Here is a 21,136-nt window from a genome sequence, read left to right on the forward strand (position 1 = left end):
TGTCTTTTGGGTAAGATGCATCGATTTCCTTTTCAAAAGAATTGTCCAAAACTCTCACAAAGGAAATTGCAGCTAGTACACAGTGATGTCTATGGCCCAATGAGGACAAATGCCATTGGGGGGTATAAGTATTTCATGACTCTCATTGATGATTTCACAAGATATTGATGGGTATATCCTTTAAAGGCCAAATCTGAAGTTTTCTTATGCTTTCAGAGATGGCTGAATATGGTTGAGAATGAATCAGGATGCAAGCTTGTCACCCTCAACACAGATAGGGGGGGAGAGTATATGTCAAAGGAGTTTGATGCATTTCTGTCTTCACGGGGCATTATTCACTCATGCACTACTCCTTACACTCCTCAGCAGAATTCTGTTTCTGAAAGGAAAAACAAGTCCACAATGGAGATGGCCAGATGCATGCTTAAGGCCAAGTCTTTGCCCAATAAATTTTGGCTTGATGCAGTAATGTGTGCCAACTATGTGCTGAATAGATCACCTACAAAGACTATTACACCTTATGAAGCATGGAAAGGCATGAAGCCTTCACTTTCACACATGAGAGTTTTTGGGTCTCTTGCATATGTTCATGTACCATCTCAGTTGAGACATAAGCTTGATGACAAGGCAATCAAATGCATATTTATTGGTTACAGCCAGGAGAGTAGAGGGTATCGGTTATATCAACCAAATACTGGGAAGATTATTGTCAGTAGAGATGTAATCTTTGCTGAGCATTCAGCTTCTCCTCTTGTGGACTGCAAAGCAAAGCCAGATGTTGACATGTTTGATGCCTTTGAATCTTAGTTACCTCTACCATCATCAGAAGAGGATTTTGACCAGCAACATGAGCCTCCTGTAGGTCCTCCACTCAACAATAATCAGCCACAACTCGCTATTGGGCACTTTGGACTTTATGGACAGACCGCAATTTTAAAGTCTTTAGTGATCCCAATTTTTCTTCGTTTGCTTTCTTTAAGCGTTCTCTGCAGCAATCTTTCTTTGATTGCTTGCAGACTTGCCAGATAGATCAAGATGTATATTTGGCTTATACTGAGATCTTTAGTTGATGTATTTTCTAGCATCTCTTTTCTAAGGTCACTATTCTTGTAATATAATCAATCAAAGTTTTCACCCCAAAAAAAAGTGTGTGTGTGTGTGTGAGAGAGAGAGAGAGAGTGGTGAGCGTGTGAGAGAGGAGGAGCGACCTCTGCCCGTACATCCTCGTTAAGGCCTCCGTACAGCATCCCCCTTCCGTCCGTACATCTGTACGGCCCCTGTTAAGCGTCCGTACACAGTCCGAATGTCCGTACAGGACCTGGTTTGCAGTTCTGTACAGTTTTGCCTGCGCTGCCTCTGTACAGTTCCGTCCGCAGCTCTGTACGACCTCCGTACAAGCCCTGTTGCAGTTTCGTACAGGTTCCAGGCAGGCCCCGTCTACAGCTCCGTGCTCTTTTGCTGTTTCTGTACAGTCCTGCTTCCGTACGCTGCCTCTTCCTGCTGTTGCTGTCAGCCCTCTCGTTTTCCTGGCTGTCTACCCCTGAGATTACTCCTCTCCCCCTCCTTTTTTCCATAGCTGTCTTTGCCCTTTCTGCAACCTCTTGCAGAATTTCCTTTTTCCCGTCCAGTACTTTATACTTTATCCTTTCGTTGCCCTATATATATTTCACTTTCTTTACCTTTCCTCTTCTTCAAAAAATGGCAGACTGTCCATATGCAAAGACTTTTCAAAAAGAAAGATCAGTCCAAAGCAAAAAGCAAAAGCAAGTCATGGGTCATGATGACCCCTTTCATGCCTCTGTAGAGGCTCAACTTGTATACGAGGTGATGCATGAGGGTTTTGAAGATACCTGAAAAAGTTGGAAGGATTCAGTTCCCACCACAGACATTAATTAATGTGGAAGTGGATGATATTTTTGATCCAGTCAAAGAATATGCCAAGCATGCCATCGTTATCTTTTTTCCAGGACGGATGCCTACTGCTGCAAATGTTGGTTACTGGTTGACTAGAACCCTGGGTGGTTGCTATGTCAAAAAAGTTCATTATGAAGCAAGGGGTTTTTTTGAAGTGATCATGGCAGATGAAGAGTACAGGCAGATTTTATTGGAGCACCCTCCTCTTTTCTATGGGCAGTAGATGGTTCATGTGCTGCCCTGGTCTCCCACCAGAGACTATCAGGCGTTGATCCAACACAGATGCCCTGTCTGGGTGGAAGTTGTGGACTTCCCTCAATGTCTGGCTTCTCTTTTGCAAAAAATTGCAGCATCTCTTGGCAAAGTGGTTTGTCCACCACGGCCTAATGGCAATTCAAACAGATTTTGCATTTTGTGGGACACAGATAATCCAACCCCAGACTCTTATTTGGTAACAGTAAATAATGTTTCGATGGGCAGTGCCTTCTATAAACTGAAATGGGGTCTCTTTGCAGGTGCTTGCTTTGAATGCAAGAAGTTTGGGCATATGGCTTCGCAATGCCCTTGACATACTCCGAAAATGCTAGTGCATGCTGATTTGTCTCCGCCTCCGAGCAAGACTTCTACTGCCCCCTCTTTGATGAAGACTAAGGGGGTGAAACAGTTTTTTGCTGTTCAGGACAAAGGGAAAGCACTGGTTGCTTCAAATGGTGATGTTTCTCCTTCTGTGCCTTTGGCCTCTCATCCTCAAGCAAGGAAAAAACTTTGAATGATGCTTGGCAAACCCCAAGAAAAGTCTTTTCACTTGGGAGACCTTTGCCCTCCCGGACTTGGAATGGTGCTTCATCTTAGGGTAAAACATCAGCTGAGAATTCTGGTATTGGTTTGACTTGGGCTGAGGTGACAGCCAATCATACCCTCTTTCCAGAAGAGGAAGTTGCTGCATTATTGTCTTCTCCTCGGGCTGAGTTTTCTTCTTAGGGCCGAGGCCCGAATACTGAGGTGGAAATGCAGATATAGAAGGCATTTTTGCAGCTGTACATACCTGTCCTATATTTGTAAATATGCTTGATCATCTCAAATGTGTCACTTTGAATGTACAGGGTTTGTGTGATGCTCGAAAATGGAAACTCGTCTGGCTGTATATACGCCAATTGCAGCCTGATATAGTGGCTTTGCAAGAGCATAATCAGCACATGTATGCTTCAAAATCTAGACATTTTGCTAGCTATGACATTTTTAATGCTGGAGAGCACTCTTTCTCTGGGGTAGCTTTTTTGGTCAAGCATGATCTTCACCCTATTGTGGCCTTCAATGCTCACCATGGTCGATGGATGATCGTACAATGCCTCCTTTAAGGCGACATCTTTGAATTTGCATCAGTATATGCTCCTCAATCTTTCGGGAATTGAGCTTTGGTCTGGGATGCCATGCATAAATATCCTTGGCGGCATTATGCTTTTATCTGTGGTGATTTCAATAATGCCCCACAACCGGGAGATAATACCTCAGGCCACACTCACATGTTGGCTTCTGAAAAGCAGGCATGGTGTGATTTTTTGCTTCTGTTGTCTCTCGTTGATCTCTGGAAGGAATTGCAGCCCATGCTCCCCCGTAGGCATATCACATATAATCTTGCCAATGCTTATATTGGGATTGAATATGCCAAATACACCCATCAGGATGTTATGCTCTTACAGGTGAATATTGCAAAAGCCTTTGATACAGTTTAATGGGAATTCATCTCGCAAACAATGCGAGCTTTGGGGTTTGGAACAAAAATGCAGCAGATTATTTACTAGCTTTACAGGGACAGCAATGCAGCTTACATTCTTTCTGGAGATCTCTCTGATGAGTGGACTCTTCGTTGTTCGGTCCGTCAGGGATGTCCCCTTAGTGCTTTATTATATGCCATTGCTACCCATCCCATGCTGCAATATATTGATCATCTCGTGGCTACAGGCTCCCTTCATGGTTTGGAATTGGATGCAAATCGCAGCATGGTTGCTCAAGCCTATGCTGATGATTCTTTCTTTACCCCGAAGAATACGCAGAATGATCTTCCTGCTTTGATGCAGGCTCTATCTGTTTATGGTTTGGCAGTTGGTCTTCATGTAAATTTTCAAAAGTCCAAGCTGCTCCCATTGCATTCTAAAGACTGGCATAGTCTTTTGTGGCCCGAGGAAATCATTCCACCCACTAAGATTGTCCGTCATCTTGGCTACCCTTTGGGGTGGGGTCTCACTCGTCGTCAACAAACTAATTGGGTGATGGTCAAGCTTCGGAGAAAGCTAGAATATTGGAAATTGGCAACCTGGCCTTTGCATGTTCGGCTTCAGATAGTACAGTCCATCCTTGTGGCATATATTCAATTTTACTTGCCTTTGATCATGTTCACTAAGGCAGATCTTGCTTCTTTCATGTCTGCCATTATGGAAATCTTTGGCGTTCCAAGCATGGTAGAAAAAGTTTCAGTGCATCAACTTTGTTCTCCTAAGATGCATGGTGGTTTGAACATCATGAACATCTAGGTCCACATCCTTGCTCACAGGGGAAAAATGTTGCTGCATTTTCTGCAAGGTGATCAGGCCTTGGGCTCTTATGATTAGATCTTTAATTACACATATCAGTATTTCTACCTTTGGGCACTGGCAAATCAATTACTTGGGATTTCTTATTTGGTCGCATCGATGGCACTTTGCCTGGCTGCCCTTTGGTCTCCAATTTGCTTCTTGATTGGAAGCACGTCCTCTCTCATCTGGAATGGAATGGTCTACAGTCTTTGCTGGGTAATTCTTTGCGAGCTGAAAGCATTCACACTGGTCGACAGTTTTTCAGTCTCCATTGGCTTTACAGGAACCTCATTGTTCCTATTTTGTTTCTTTTAAGGGAATCACTTTTGTTGCTTATGTTATTCAGGATGATGGCTCTGTGCTACCTTTCTCTCTGGCAGCTACACGGTATGGCTTGGGCTCTCATTATTGTGCTTTGTGGCAACAAATTGCTTATATACTTTTGCCATTTCTTCCCGATTCCTCCTCTGGAACTTCAGGACAGGTTGGAGGATTGGACTTTGACTTCACCAGGGTCCTCTTCTTGCCCTTTGAGGCTATCTCAGATTACGGTGCCTGCATTGTATAAAATCCTTTTGCCTCAACCTTGGGTTTCAGAGAAAGGTAATTCTATTTGGCGAATGCATCACACAGCCAAGTGGTGGAGAAAGAGACTAAAGCAGCTTTGGGCTTACAAAACTCCTCTCCGACAACAGGTTTTCTTTTGGCGAGTGCTTTTGGGCATTTTTCCATTTGGACAAATGTTGGCCCGTAGACACATTGCCCCTATTTGTTGCCACAGATGCTTGAGTCCTCAGGAGACTGTGCCTCATTTATTCTGATTTTGTTCATCTTCTCGTGAGTTCATCGATCTTCTTCGCCAGCGCCTGCAAGCGAGATTCCCGACTAGTCTTTTTGGGAAGTCTTTCTGGCTCTTTGGTTTTCATCCACCCAGACCAGAGTTTCATCTTTTCTTTATTTGGGTTCGCTATTGGGCACTCTGGACTTTATGGACAGACAGGAATTGTAAAGTGTGATCCCATATTTTCTTTGTTTGGTTTTTTTAAGCGTTCTCTGCAGCAATCCTTCTTTGATTGCTTGCAGACGCACTACATAGGTCATGATGTATATTTAGCATACACTGAGATTTTCAGTTGATGTACTTTTGGCTGCCTCGTTTTGAGGTTGCTACTCTTGTAATATAATCAATCAAAAGTTTTCACTAAAAAAAAAGTGTGTTGTGTGTGTGTGTACACTGATGGCACTTTGCCTGGCTGCCCTTTTGTCTCCCGCTTGCTTCTTGACTGGAAGCATGTTCTTTCCTGATCTGGAATGGAATGGACGGCAATGTTTGCTTGGGAATTCTTTGAGAGCTGAAAGCATTTACTAGTCGAAAGTCTTTCAGCCTCCCTTGGCTTTACAGGAACCTCGACATTCCTACTTTGTCTCGTTTAAAGACATCACCTCGGTTGCTGATGTTATAGATGATGCTGGTACTGTGCTCCGCTTTTCTCTAGCAACCACTACATACGGATTGGGCTCTCATTATCGTCCTTTGTGGCGATAAATTACTTCTATGCTCCAATTCTTTTTGTTCCAATTTCTCCTTTGGAACTCTAGGACCGGCTGGAAGATTGGACTTTGACTTCTCCAGGGTCCTCTTCTCGTCCTTTGAGCTATCTCAGATTACTGTACCTGCATTGTATAAAATCCTTTTGCCTCAATCTTGGGTTTTAGAGAGAGGTGATTCTGTTTGGCGAATGCATCGCCCAGCCAAGTGGTGGAGGAAAAGATTACAACAACTTTGGGCCTATAAAGTACCGCTTCGGCAACAGGTTTTCTTTTGGCAAGTTCTTTTGGGAGTGTTTCCATCTGGACAGCTATTAGCTCATCGACACATTGCTCCTGTACTTTGCCACAAATGTTCTGCTTCTTTGGAGACTGCGAGCGAGATTCCCATCTGTTCCGTTTGGGAAGCTCTTCTGGCTATTTGGGTTTCATCCATCCAGACCGGAGTTTCATCTTTTCTTCGTTTGGATTCGCTACTGGGCACTATGGACTTTATGGACATATAGGAATTGTAAAGTCTTTGGTGATCCTACTTTCTCTTTGTTTGGCTTTTTTAGGTGTTCTTTGCAGCAATCTTTCTTTGATTGCTTGCAGAACCGCTGCATAGATCATGAGGTCTTTTTGGCATATACTGAAATTTTCAGTTGATGTAATTGTAGCACCTTATTTTGAGGTTGCTACTCATATAATATAATCAATCAAAGATTTCACAAAAAAAAAAGCGTGCGTGTGTGTGTGTGTGTGTGTGTGTGTGTGTGTGTATGTGGTGTGGTGTGGTAAAATGTAGTCAGGCATTTGGGATATCCCATAGGATGGCATATCACCAGGAAGCAGCAGCTAAAATGGATCTTCCAAAGGCTTCAACACAAACTGGAATACTGGAAGATTTCTACTTGGCCTCTTCATGTAAGGCTCAGAATAGTACAGTCCATTGTAATGTCCTATGTCCAGTTCTATTTGCCTTTGATCCATTGGTCCTCCAGGGATATTTCAGCCTTTATGTCTCAAGCTATGGAGATGTTATGGAGGACAAAAACTGATGTGAAAGCATTGAGACTGATGAAGATGGAATGCTCTCCTAGGATGCATGGTGGACTTAATGTCCTCAATATAAGATATCATGTACTTGCAAGGAAGGCGACTATGCTGCATACTTTTTTCCGCCAACAACAGCCATGGACTTGTATGCTAGCATCCATGTGTGTCAACATGAGGACTTGTGCTTATGGTCATTGGACTACTGATCATTGGGAGGTTGTCATTGGCAGATTTGTAGGAAAAATACATGGCTGTCCTTTCTCTACTGCTCTGACACTTGACTGGAAACAAGTACTTTCTAAGGTCAAATGGGCTCCTGATAATTGCTCGGGGACAAACTCAATAAGGAAAGAAAGTATTCACTGGAGTGCCATTTTTGCAATTCCGCTAGCTTTACAGGAACCTGTTCGGGCCTACAATCTCATGAAATTGGGAATTAGATACATACATGATGTGGTAGATGATCAGGGATATGTCTTATCTTTTCCTCAGGCCACTGCTTCCTATGCATTGGGAACGCATCATAGGTCTATATGGAAGAAAATTACTGATTTATTACATCCTTTTCTACCTGTTCCTCCTGTGGCTGACACCGACAGGCTTATGGATTGGCAATTGCAACCCTCTGCTACGTGCACTCATCCTGTTCCTCTTCCTGCCTCAACCTCCATCAAAGCCTATAGGCTTCTTCAGCCTGCTCCATGGATTCACCAATATGCTAATTCTCTGTGGCATATAAGGAAGCCCCTCTCATGGTGGCGGAAGAATCTCAGGATATTATGGAAGTGTAAAATGCCATTTAAACAAAGACTTTTTCTTTGGAGATGTATGACAGGTACATTGTCAGTGGGGGTCACACTTGCTAAACGTCGCATTGCATCATCCACATGTTTAAGATGTCAGGCTCCTTCAGAGACTGTTATTCATTTGCTTTGGCACTGCCTGTGTACTAAGATCCTCCTCAGGAGAATTTCAGATTATCTTCGGATCCGTTTCCCGAGTTACAAATTTGGGAAACACTTCTGGCTTTTTGGCATATTTATGAAGTCTGTCTCAATACTCATTATTTCTCTCTTGGGTGCGATATTGGGCTCTTTGGACAATCTGGAGTGAGCATAATTTGACATACTTGGGTCGGCAGATTCACAAGTCATATGAATCTTTCCGAGCCTCATTGTGGCAATCCTTATATGATGCCTGCCATGAGGGTGATATGCTCTTCAACTGAGGTGGTAGAGCGCCTTGTCAGTCATGCTGGTGTTCCTGGGGCTGGTTTCTTCGCTTATGTCATGCCCTGGGATCCACTTTTTGATCCTTTTGCAACCCTTCTGACTCACTGTCCGGTTTGGATTACTCTCAAAGCGTTGCCTGTGCCTCTTCTTCAGCATCTTCCAACTATTGCAGTTTTTTTGGGAAGGCCTCTTCATGTTCCGAGACAGGAGTTCTTGCAAGCCTCCCGTGATGTTCGTCTTTGCATCTTGTGGGATATGACGCAGCCGGTGCCATCTACTCTAGATCTTGATTTGGGATTTGCCCACCCGATGCGCATCAGGCTCCATTTTGCATCTTTTCCCACTGCATGTTATCGGTGCCAACAGGTTGGTCATTTTGCACATGCTTACCCTTCTACATCCAGGCCCATTCCTCCTGCTCCTTCTTCAGCTATCAAGGTTACTCTCCCTTCTCCTCCGGTTTCTGTTAAGGCTTCTTTGGCGAAGCCCTCTACTGCTCCGAAGCACTACTGGAGGAAGGTTGATAAATCACAGGCAAATCTTCCTCTTGCTGAAGAAGCTCAGGATTGCACCCTTGTTGAGCACCATCAGTTTCCTTCTACTCAGGATATGGATGTACCCCTTGTAGAGGGCATTTTACAGGATGATATGCATGCTCTCTCTCAGGATGCTGCCCCTGCTCTTACTCAGACTGATCCTCGGAATGAAGCTCAAATGCTAAACCCTGCTTTATCAGATGCAGCTTTTTCATTAGAAGATACGGATGTTGATTTAGCTTCTCTGCCTTTGATGCCTGTGCCAGAGTTTTCTTCTGTCCGGGATGCAGAAGTACCTTTTTTACTGGAATCTTTTCATCCCATGTTACAACAGGTTTTTGACCCTCTGATTCAAAAATTTCGGGTACCAGCCTATATCAAGAAGAATCACAAGGGCAAAAAACAGCTTGTTTTTATTGATGGTGTGGTTTCATCACTGCATCAATTTTTACAGAGCAACAATTTGAAGCTGGAGGATGCCGTGTTTGATCCTCCTCCAGCTTGATATGTCACTTTTTACTTGGCTACCTCATGACTTTTGCTCTGAGGTTTTACTTGTAAAAACTTTTTTCTTGTACTTATTAGTGGGTTTTTACCTTTTTTGAGGTTTCCCACACAGAAATATAAAGATTTCACTAAAAAAGTGTGTGGTGTGAGAGGTGTGGAGAGCTCGGCGTGTCCACTTGCTGTAGCATGCCGCCAAGGGATTCGAGCCCCTCTAGGAGCCCCCTCTAGGTCCCGCTTGTGCTCACGGCTGTTCTGCCTCACCCTTTTTGGCTCTTGCACCCCAGTTTCTATTTTCACGGCTCCTTTGCAGCCTTGCTTCCATCCGTACTTGTACAGATTTGTTATGTACCATCCCGTACATGCTGTAGGGCCTGTACGGTCTTTGCTGGAGCAAGTCTTGCTGCTGGTGGTCCCTTTCCTCTCCCCTCCCGGGCTTTGCTGTTGGTCACCTTTTTCATCTGCTCTCCCGTCTTGCTGCTGGTCATCTACTGCTTGCCTTTGCTCTCTCTACTCTCTTCTTTCCCTTGGGTTTCCTTTGCTTTCTACTGCATTGTACAGCTTTTTTTACGGGTCTTTTGTCTTCTCCACAGGCATGTGTTTCTTCTCAAGGTTGTGGGCCGGATCTTGAGATTGAAATGCAGACTTGATTCTTTTGATTTTCAGCTGTACATATTTCTGTAAATATGTTATCACATATAAAGTGTTTACGCTCAATGTACAGGGTTTATGTGATCCCAGGAAATGGAAACTTGTCTGGGGCTATCTCAATCAATTACAGCCTGATATAGTGGCATTGCAAGAGCATAATCAAACATGAGTTTCAGCTAGTTGTTGCTCTTAATGATAGCCAAGGCAGATGGCTGATTATACAGTGTCTCATTCAGGGTGACATTTTTGAATTATGCACCTCAATCCTCTCGCAGTAGAGGTTTAATTTGGGCTGAAATGCAAGCTTATCCGTGGCGACAGTATGCCTTTATCTGTGGGGATTTTAATAATGCTCCTCAATAGGGTGATAACACTTCTGGACATACTCACATGCTGTCTTCTGAGCACCATCATTGGTCGAATCTTGTACTTCAGCTCAGCCTTGTTGATCTTTGGAAAGACACACAGCCTATGATGCCAGGCTATACTTATCAGCATAAGGCTCAGTCCTCTTATCAGGCTTGTTTAGATCGTTGGTACAGAGTTAATCCTCAGCACTATGATTGTCTTATTGCTAATCTATGGGTGGATTATGCTTTTACACATTCTGATCATGCCCGTTTGTGGTTGAGGATCTCTCTTCATGACATGCCTGATGATCGGCTTATTCAAAGAAGACTACTCATTGTCAACAACAGTTATTTACAGCATGATGTATACAAGGCCATGGTCTTTGAGGCCATTTGCCCCTTGTCATCACAACAGTCTTGCTTTGGCATTGATTATACTTGGGAAGCTTTCATTTATAGAATGCAAGCAGTTATTCGGAACTATGGAAAATCTTACATGAAGTCTTTGAGAGAGAATGTTGCCCTGTCAATCCTTGACAGAGTTGAGTCATATTAGAAATCTCTCTATGAAAGAAAATCAGATTTTATGCCAGTCTAAATATTGTTTGCAATGCAATGATAATAGAAAAGTTTCCAAATGGGAGTCACGGCGGGCAAGACAGAGGGATTTTCTGGATAAAGGAGGTTCATCCAAATCCTTTTTTAAAGGCTTGCACTACAGGAGGATCTCTCAAAGTGTCTATAGGGTCTCTTTGATGGTGCTTGGACTTCTTCTCGAGCACAGCTCACTGAAGCTTGTGTTCATCATTTTGCTGCTCAATTTGGTAATAGCCCTTCACTGGAGGTTATTTCAGCAAGGCGGCAATTATTACAGCATGTCACTCCCATTGTCTCACCCACACAAGCTTTGGATTTGGAAGCTCCTTTCACTGAAACAGAGTTAAGTGATGCTGTCAAATCATGTGGCAGATGGAAATCTCCCGGCTGGGATGGTCTCACAGTCGAATTCTTCTCAACATATTGGGATCTCCTCCAATCTCCTTTGTTGCAGATGATAAACAGTGCTTGGCATCATGCCGGATTTCTTGGAAGAAAGGGCTTGTAAAACTTTTGCCCAAGAAGCCAATCTGTGAATCTCTGGCTGATTGGAGACCTATAACTCTAATGCATTTCATTTACAAGATTGTCACCGAAATGGTGGTTGATCGTATCAAAGAATATTTGCATGATGGTCTTCATTCGGCGCAACATGGTTTTATTCCTCGTAGGCACATAACTGACAATATTGCAAATGCCTATATTGGGATTGAGTATGCCAAGTATACAGAACAGGATGTTCTCTTGTTGCAAGTAGATATTGCAAAGGCTTTTGACACCATCCAATGGGATTTTATTGCTCAGACCATGCGAGCTTTAGGCTTTGGTCAGAAATTGCATCATATCATCTTTTGGCTTTACAGTGACAGCAAAGCTGCATGCATTTTGTCTGGGGATACTTCTGAAAATTGGACACTCTGTTGTTCGGTCCGCCAAGGTTGTCCTCTTAGTGCTATTCTATATGCTATCACCACGCATCCTATGCTTCAATACATAGACCATTTGGTGGCCACTGACATGTTACATGGCTTGGATATTCCTGGAAGTTGCCCTTTGGTTGCTCAGGCTTATGCGGATGATTCCTTTTTTGTGTCACAAAATACTGAAAGGGACCTTTCTTCACTCATGCGGGCTCTTTCATTGTCTGGCCTTGTTGCTGGCCTCCATGTCAATTTTCAGAAATCTCGTCTGTTGCCTTTGCATCCTAAAGATTGGCACAGTCTGCTTTGGCTAGGAGAAATTGTCCCACCTAACCAGCTAGTGCGTCATCTTGGTTATCCTCAGGGTTGGTCAATCTCTCATCGCCAATAGATTGATTGGGTTCTTGTTAAGCTAAAGAAAAAGCTGGAATATTGAAAGTTGGCGACTTGGCTTTACGTGTCTGCCTCCGAATTGTTCAATCTATTTTTGTGGCTTTCATTCTATTTTATCTGCTGTTGATCTTTTTTACCAAAGGAGATCTTACATCTTTTATGTGTGCCATCATGGAAATCTTCTGGTGTTCAAAGCATGGAAGGAAAAGCTTGCACCAACTCCCTGTACAGAGGTTATGTTTGCCACCAAAAATGCATGGTGGATTTAATATTCTCAACATTCATGTGCACATTCTAGCTCATAAAGGGAAAACGATCTTACAGTTTCTACATATAAGTATGCGTGAAGATAAGAGAATGTTTAATATGTGAGAAGAGAGACTCTTGTGCACACATGTCACTTGCTAACAGTACATACAAATGCAAAAGACTAGTTCTACAAACAGTTTAAGACAAGCAGCAAACAAAATTGCATTCACCCTGAACTCTCAATACAATGTTTACATAGGTAAGCTCATAGCTCTAGCCACTTCTCCTCTCTCCCCTCTCCAATGACAATCCCAATATGATCCCCCTTTAGTGATCTCTCCCTTTGTCTTCACCCTTGCTAGTCACATCCAATTGCAATGACCATGGCTTCCCCCATTAGTAGAATGTATTCCCCTCATTCACATTGGTTCCTCACCTATCTCATTACCTAGCGCTACTTCTTCATCTTACTATTTTTACTCAACGAGAGACATGATGAAATGGAAATGAAATAGCAAGAGCAATGAACAAAATGAAAGTACTCACATGGAGACCAAAGAGCTTGTAGGCTTGATACTTGATTGATTTGACACTAGACAAGTACAGCTCTTATATAGAGCACACACACACATATGAACACCAATGCATATGGGATAACTCCTAATGTGACACTTGGCATCCATAGGACACACTAGACTAGAACACACTAAACTGACTCATCGTGACTCCATTTCCTAACAACGACAACAGCGTTGCTATATGCAGATGATCTAATAATTACAAGAAATAGTGAAGCTCTAATAACTAAGCTCAAATAAGACAAGAAGGACTTTTGTCTTATGCCCTATTATTTTGGAATAGAGTATGGAGAGATACAGGGTCAACTTTTATGAGTTATCAAAAGTGAGGGACATCAAAGATACAAGACAAATGGGAACATAGTATAGAGGAAGTTGTACTAATTTGCATGGATATCATGACACTGAATATAACACATAATTATGACACCAAAAGATGAATCCAAAGGTCTACTTTTTTTTCCCAAGAAAGAGACTTCTATTAAGTAAGAGAAAAAACCCGCGAGAGCAAGCTCAAAGCGGAATACATCATGAAATCATGAGGATAAATAAACCCCCTCAAAATGAGGTGGAAAACAACCAAGGCTGAGGCTGAAAGTGCCACCTCAACCCTGTAGGAGTCTCAGAGAAGAAACTAGAATCCTTCCATTCCTCCCTGAAGAAAGAATCCCTCCTAGCTGAGGTTGCACGGGAGTCTCCCTGCATACTCGTCCATATGGCCATCAAGGTATGTATGGTGTCTGTCCAGATACTAATCAATGTGTGCAAGGGATGAACCTAAGTTCCCTCCAATGCCTCTGTGCATCTGGCTCTCCAAATATGCCAGGCTACTATGCTCGCTAGAATCTCCCAAGAGGTGTCCACAAAGGCATGTACAACTGCAAAAGGAAGGTGTGGTATCACATCCAAAGAACAGGACTCAACTTGATGACGTCGAAATGGCCCAAGAGGAGTCAAATCTCTCATAGAATACCTGAGGCCCTGTAAGAGAAAGCCAAGCGACTGAGCCCCATGTCATAAAGAATGGGGAGTGGGCAAAGTGACTGAAAATCTTGGCTACCCCCATCCAAATCATCCTCGCCTGTATGAAGTCCCATAAGCAATGCTGAATAGTCTCTAAAGCAGAGAGGCAACGAGGGCAAGTAGGGTCGGCTCCAAACTTGGATCTCCAAAGGTTCACTACAATCCCACCATGGATAGAAAGCCAAAAGAAAAGAGTGATCTTTCTATTCCTGTGAGATTCCTAGAGTCTCTTCTAGAAGCAGCTCTGCAAATCCGCAGTGATATCAAATGTCTCCCAATGAGGAACTCTGGAAGGTCTCCAACCTCTACTACTGAGCTGGAATCTCCTGGCATTACTGACCGTGTAATGAAAGAAGGGGATGCTCTTCTCTCGATGCCCTGCGTCAATCCACTCCCACTCTCTAGGATCCCATTGCAAATACCTAATGGGAACTCCCCCGTAGAGCCAAAGCCTCCAAGATCCGGTGGAGAGAGAGAGAAGCCGGGGGTCTGGATCAAAGAACCACTCTGAATCAGATCCCTGCACCAAAAGACCTACAACCCTGATAGGCTGAAAAGTAGACTCAAGCAAGATATCCTCTGTGGACCTGAGCACTCTGCCACCATCATGCACACTAAAAACCAAAGCATCCTCATGTGCATCTCGAAAGGCCAAAATCCGAAGAGGAACACCGCCTCTCGTAAAAGTATCTGCCCAAATGGAGCAAGTGAGTGGCATATCATCTGTGTCTACCCAATCCGCTGGAAGGGCTGCCTCAATCTGCAAGATCCTCCCTGCACTCCCTCTGAGATGTCCTGTCAACTGAGATTTGGTCTCCTCTGGAAGCCTGTGGAAAGCTTTCCATGACCCCAATGATGAGGCGGGTCCCCTGTCCCACCTGGACCACTGCATGTAGAGTGAGGCACCAAGTGGTCTGTCATGATCATTCAATATACTGTCATTCCACATGATTGGTTGCCTATCAATCTCTTCATGAGAGGAAGGGGGAATCCTCCGAAGAGTGCTCCAGAAACTGGCCCATGCTTTGAGTATGGCAACCATGAGAGGGGACGAAGGTGATCTGAGGTGTGCTGCGGTGAAAATCCACCTAATACTGCTCATCCAGTCTCCTCCTGAAGAAGGTGTGCGCGTCTGTATGCTACTAATAAAAAATGCCTTCCACGGCTCCTGCCCTGGCATAAGTCCCCACACCACCATCTTGCAGAGTAAAGCTCTGCACTGTAAATCTGGATCAATAATATTGAGACCCCCTTCTTGTGTAGGGAGGATGAGGGTCTCCCAAGCCACCCTGGCTAACGCATTTGCTGTGCCATCAAGCCCACTCCAAAGAAAATTTTTTATCGGTCTCCTGAGCTGAGTGATGCAATCCCTAGAACGGCACCAGCATGAACAAACAAACCAGGCCATGGCCAAGAGGACCTGGTTGACCACCACAACTCCAGAGGCAAGATCCAGCTTGGCTGAGCTCCAAAAAAATAGCTTCCTCCTGATGCTCTCCAACACAGGAGCAAACTGCTGCATGGAAGAAATATCCAAGCCGACCTGGCAGCCCAAATACCTGACTGGCACACCTGAACCCAAGTGAATCCTATGTCAAGCCCCCAAACTGAAGTGTCCTCATCACTGATCCAAAAGCCATTGGATTTATGCCAATTTATTTGCGCTCCCGCCGCCAAGCAAAATAAATCCAGTGCTGTCCTGAAAGAAGTGAGCGTCTGTGGTGTGGCATCCAAGTAAACTGCTGTGTCATCTGCCAACTCACTGTCAAGTAGCTCCTCTTCCCTTCTGATGGGAAGTATCAGCCCAAAGATGTCAGCTTGAGATCTAACATAGATACTCATAGCTTCAGCCACGAACCAAAAAAGAAAAGGAGCAAGGGGGCATCCCTGACGGACTGATCTGGAAGTCTGAAATCTCTCACCCCTTGCCTCACTAATAAGTACCTGCTGATCTGTACCAAGAGGAAACACCTCTGATCCAAGCATCAGTAAAGCCAAAACATAGAAGGGTACCAAAAAACCCCAATCTACTCTGTCATAAGCTTTCTCAAAATCCAAGAGTAGAATGGCTAGATTCTAACCGCTCTGCATGGCCCACTCTGAAGCTTCCCAAAAAGAGAAAATGTTATTAAAAATGCTTCTACCATGCACAAATCCCTTCTGAGTGTCATGAATAAGATCTGGGAGAAGGGGCTGCAATCGGAGGCTGATTGCCTTGCCCAGAATCTGGTAACATGTCCCCAAAAGTGTGATAGGCCTCCACTTGGACACTAAATTTCTGCAATTTCCTTTCGGGATAAGGTGGATGAGACCCTCTGTGAGCGACCCGGGCATCTCGCTAGAGTCCCAAATGCCCTGTAGGGCTGATGTAATGTAGTCTCCAATCATATTCCAAAATGCAATGAAAAAAGAAGGGGTGAGGCCATCCGAACCTAGGCACTTGCCCTTGTGAAGGGCTGAAAGTGCAGTCCTGAACTCTGTGTTGGTGAAAGGTGCATCAAGCAAAACATGCATATCTGGTTTCAACAACAAAGGGATGCTCTGCCAAATAACCTGTCTAGCATACTCTCTATCCTGTGTGTCAGGATCTGCAGTAAGAAGGTCGGCATAAAAATCTGAAGCTATGCGCATGACATCATCTGGATCTGTCTGTAAAGCCCCATGTGAGTTAATACACTCTCTCTACTATGTCTAGGGCCAAGAGTAGAGAAAAAGTGTTTATTGACTCTACCACCCATCTGAATCCAGAAGGACTCCCGTGCATGAAAGGCATACTCTGCTCTCTGATCAAGCAATATCTGCTGATGAGCCCTTGCTGCAGCAAGGCGCTCCTGAATCCAAACATCTGAAGGCCGTTTCTGCTCTTCCCTCTGCAAAGCTGCTAACTACTGGCGAACACCAATCTCACGTCTGAGAATATCTCGTCTCCTGGTACAAGCAACTGAGTGGTAGAAGTGGCTAATACCAGAAAGGGCAGCACCTACATGTGATGGAGATGGCTGCCCACCCTAGACATGAGGAACCCATATCTACAGGGCTGCCACTGTAAGGTCCTCCTCTGTGTACAAGGCATCTGGAATCCTGATGCTGGCAGACGAGCCTCTCAAGTGAGGCTCTGAGATAGCCAGCACAACAGGAAAGTGGTCTGAAGTGGAAACCCCAGCAACAATGCATACCGATCCACCTCTGTCTAGTGCCCAATCATCTACATAGAATCTGTCAATGTGTGCAAGAATAGGCATCTGCTGCCTCCTGTTCGACCAAGAGAACAAGAGGGACTGTGGATGAATAAGAAAGGCATCGTCCAACCAAGTATCTCTGCCACAGTAGTAAAAAAGGAAGGCATCCCAAGCTGCTCTCTCTCAAGAGTGAAGTCCTTCTCTACCCCCTTTTTTGTCTAACGGTAACTCAACCATGTTTCACCTCCAATCACCCATGAATCCGCAATGGGGGCCCAGGAGAGCAAATCCTTCCACATAATGACACGTTCCCCTCTAATGTTGGAGGCATACAGGTTAAGGAAACCAACCTTACGCCCTCCAATCAAGAGAATAATCCACTGAGCCCTAGAGGGGATAATGACTCCGTGTCCAACAACTAAGGGGAGAACCGACTGTGAAATAGAAGTGCCCCCCCTAGTGCCCAAGGCAGGCGACCAAAATGTATGGCTAGAAAGCAACTTGCCTGACTTGGCACAATCTCTAGAATCCAGGTTGTGCTCCTGAATAAATAAGATATCAATGGAACCCCCAGTAACACCTAGATGAAGCTGATCCCGGATCAGCTGTCTGCAGCGGCGATGTGGGACGCCACCTAGGCTCTGTATATTGCACCTAACAATCCTCATCGACGGGAGGATGTAGAGTGGAACACCTTACTTGACCTAGTAGCAGAAACAAACCCCTCAACAGGGGAACACCTGCTCGAGGAGCGAGGAATGGAACCAAGTGGCAAAAAATCAACAGGGGAAAGAACCTTGCCACCTGACGCCCTGTCAATAGGAAACCCAATCACTGGCTCACCAAAAGTAGAGGGCACAAACTCGTCCTCTGGGAAATCTGAAGCATCCGCCAGAGCTGAAAATGAGTTCCTGTGAATCAAGCCAGACACCGGAGTGCGAAGGATCCCTTCTGAGGAAAGAGGATCAATAGTGTAAAACATCCCCTTCCCCCTATCCAAGGGAGGAAGTGAGGACTGCTCTCGATCCTGTGTCTGCACGGCTGGGGAGACCTCTATTGCCTCGAGGAGAGTATTTGGTACCATTGGTTCCAGGGGAGAAGCTCCACAACCGGGGAGGAGGTCGAAGCTGAAGCGTCTCAGACTGTGTGAGGTGAGATTGGAGGGACAGCCCGAGGTGAAGCAGAGTCCACTAGTGTATCCTCCTGAACTGAAGGAGGAATTTGCACACGAACCGAAACCCACTGGTATGCGGCTGGTGCCCTTGCAGGTCGTGAGGCACCTGAGGTAGAAGATGGCGGTACGAAAGGAGCGCTTAGTCGAGGAGCACTCTGGCGAGTAGGAGCTGTATCACCACCCTGAGGAGGACCGCCATGTGGAGGTCGAGGAGCAGGTGCTGGACTTGTACCACCCCCCTGTCGAGGCCGAGGAGCAGGTGCTAGACCTGTACCACCCCCCTGTCGAGGCCGTGGAGCGGTAGTTGTACCAGAGGGCTTCTTGGGCCTTTTCTTCTTCCTGGGGCAATCCTTGGCAAAGTGTCCAATGCTCCTGCATATCCTACACTGGTCCTGCCTGCCTGCAATCTCTACTCTTTGGCGAAAACAGGAACCACCTGGGCGCTGGATCATAACATGGTCCATCGTGAGGTTGGGATCCTTACAGAGGACCCTAACTCTAGGTACCCCATCAGCCTTGGTTGCCTCTGCTGCAGTCAACGGCAACCCAGGGAGGGGTGGGATCTCAGCAACCACGCCGAAATGCTCTTCAATAACAGAAAGAAGTGGATGGTAAACCTGGGGAAGCCCGCAAAATCTGATGAAGAGTGAAAAGATTTCCTTGTCTGCCTCCACTGGGTCGAAACCAATATCGAAGGCGTCAAAGAAGATCTTCTTGTGTCCCAGGTGTAAAAACTCAGCTTTGAGCACGGTGCTCGCAATCTCTGGAGTGTCAAAAACAACCTGGAAAAAACCTCGTCCCAAAAGACGAACATCTAACAATCGTGGAGTGAGGTCTGGGGGGAGAGCCGCAAGCATCGAGTCTCTGGCTTGGGATCTGGAAGGGTGAGACCCGAAGATGCGTGCGAGCAACGTGGTAGAGCATTCAATCTCTACGTCCTTCTTGAGCTGCTGCAACTCGTCTTTAGAAAAAGTAATAGTTTTCGCGGCCGGTGGAGGTGGAGTAGGATTGGCTAACGGAATATCCATCGCCAATCAAGGTGAGGAGGCCGATTCAAACACTTTTGAGGCTCCGTCCGCTCCAAAAAGCGCTGCGGGAGAAGGAAGAGGGGGGAGACAGAAAGAAGAGGAGGGTGGTAGAGGAGAGGGCTGAGGCGGGGGGATAGGGAGCGAGGGAGAGGAGAGGGGGGAGGAGAGGGCTGAAGCGGGGGGGAGGGAGCGGGGTAGAGGAGAGGGGGGTAGAGGGGAGGGAGGTAGAGGCGGGAGGTAGAGGCGGGGGGTAGGGAGCGGGGTAGAGGGAGGGCTGAGGCAGGGAGCGGAGGTAGGGAGCGGGGTAGAGGGAGCAGGGGAGCAAGGAAGGGGGAGCGGGCTGAGAGGGGAGGGGGCGGGCTGAGCGGGAGAGGAGAGAGGGGGGTAGAGGAGAGGGAGGTAGAGGCGGGGGGTAAAGGTGGGGGGTAGGGAGCGGGTAGAGGAGAGGGGTGTAGAGGCAGGGGGTAGGGAGCAGGGTAAAGGGAGCGGGGGAGCAGGGAAGGGGGAGCGGGCTGAGAAGGGAGGGGGCGGGAGAGGAGGGGAAGGGGTAGCTGAGAGGGAGAGGAGGGGGAGGAAGGGAGAGGCTGAGGGAGGGGGAGGGGGAGGGGCTGAGGGCGAGGGAGGGGGCTGAGGGAGGGGCTGAAGGAGAGGGGGCAGCAAGGGAGTGGGGAGGAGCAGCAGCTTTCAGATATTGTCTTTTTTAAGGTTTACTTTTTCCCTGAGCTATATTCTTGATATCAAATAAGCGACATACATGAGCATATGAAGCTACATGGTCAAGGAGATTTTGGAAGAGATGGATTATCTTGATGCACATCAACCTACAATAGTATCATGTCATAGTCAATCAGCACAAGCATTGGTAAAGAACCCATTTGATAACCAACCACGAAGATGTCAAGCAGCATTTCATGAGAGAAAGGCTCTTACTCAGAGGTCTCAATTTGCAGCTTTGTGCCAATGGAATTTCTTGTTCGTGCAGACATTTGCTCACTCGTGTTGTTGCTCTCTTTTGGTCACTTTGACAGGTGAGAGGCAATGTTGCCAATCTAGAACATATGTTAATGGCAGTCGAAGAGGAGAAAACGGCATTGTCCAAATCCATACAGATTTTGAAAGAAGAAAAAAATCATTGTGAAGGAGCTGTCAAAGATAGGGAACACTGCATCGAGCTTCTTCAGATTGAAAAGGTAGATGATAAATGGCAAAACCCACCTTTATATGTCTTCAGGAAGTTTATCTCAAATTAACAAAACAACAGGATAGTATTTATGAGTGCATGACCAGGTTTGCATGGTTTTCTTTGAATTTGGCTGAGCATACGATTATTGGGACTTATGTAGGCTCACTTGAGTGGTCAGAATAAAGCACAGGAAGATAAATTAAACAGATTGGAGGCTGAGAAAAAGGACCAGCAGGACAAATTTCAAGAGTTGGAGCAGGCCCAACAAGGCCTTTATAACCACATCCTATCGAATGGCCACAACGCACATGCTTCTCTGGATCAACACTTGCATGTATGTCAGATCTTACCTTACTACATTCTAGTAAGCTTCCAGCCAATGGATTTTTTAGAAAATTGATCTTGAAAAGACTAGATAGCTATATAGAGGGAATTTTGCTGTAATGTTAAGAAGATTAGCTCTAGG

The 21,136-nt window shown here is 45.5% G+C and overlaps 1 protein-coding gene across 5 annotated transcripts in view; it reads left to right on the top strand.

Moving 5' to 3' along the window:
• Positions 1-21,136, top strand: part of LOC147897970 (uncharacterized) — a 196,590-nt gene that overhangs the window by 93,667 nt on the left and 81,787 nt on the right. For 4 of the 5 annotated variants that reach the window (XM_087380521.1, XM_087380520.1, XM_087380524.1 and 1 more), the window contains exons 9-10: positions 20,516-20,677; positions 20,831-21,004. In XM_087380521.1, coding sequence (XP_087236647.1) covers positions 20,516-20,677; positions 20,831-21,004 — 336 coding nt within the window. The remainder of the gene's footprint in view (positions 1-20,515; positions 20,678-20,830; positions 21,005-21,136) is intronic. The other variant, XM_087380522.1, reaches the window with a different exon arrangement.

Source organism: Dipteris shenzhenensis, chromosome 10, assembly GCF_047967505.1.
Source record: "Dipteris shenzhenensis isolate YYH24624 ecotype China chromosome 10, Dip_SZ_1.0, whole genome shotgun sequence".
Lineage (NCBI taxonomy): Eukaryota > Viridiplantae > Streptophyta > Polypodiopsida > Gleicheniales > Dipteridaceae > Dipteris > Dipteris shenzhenensis.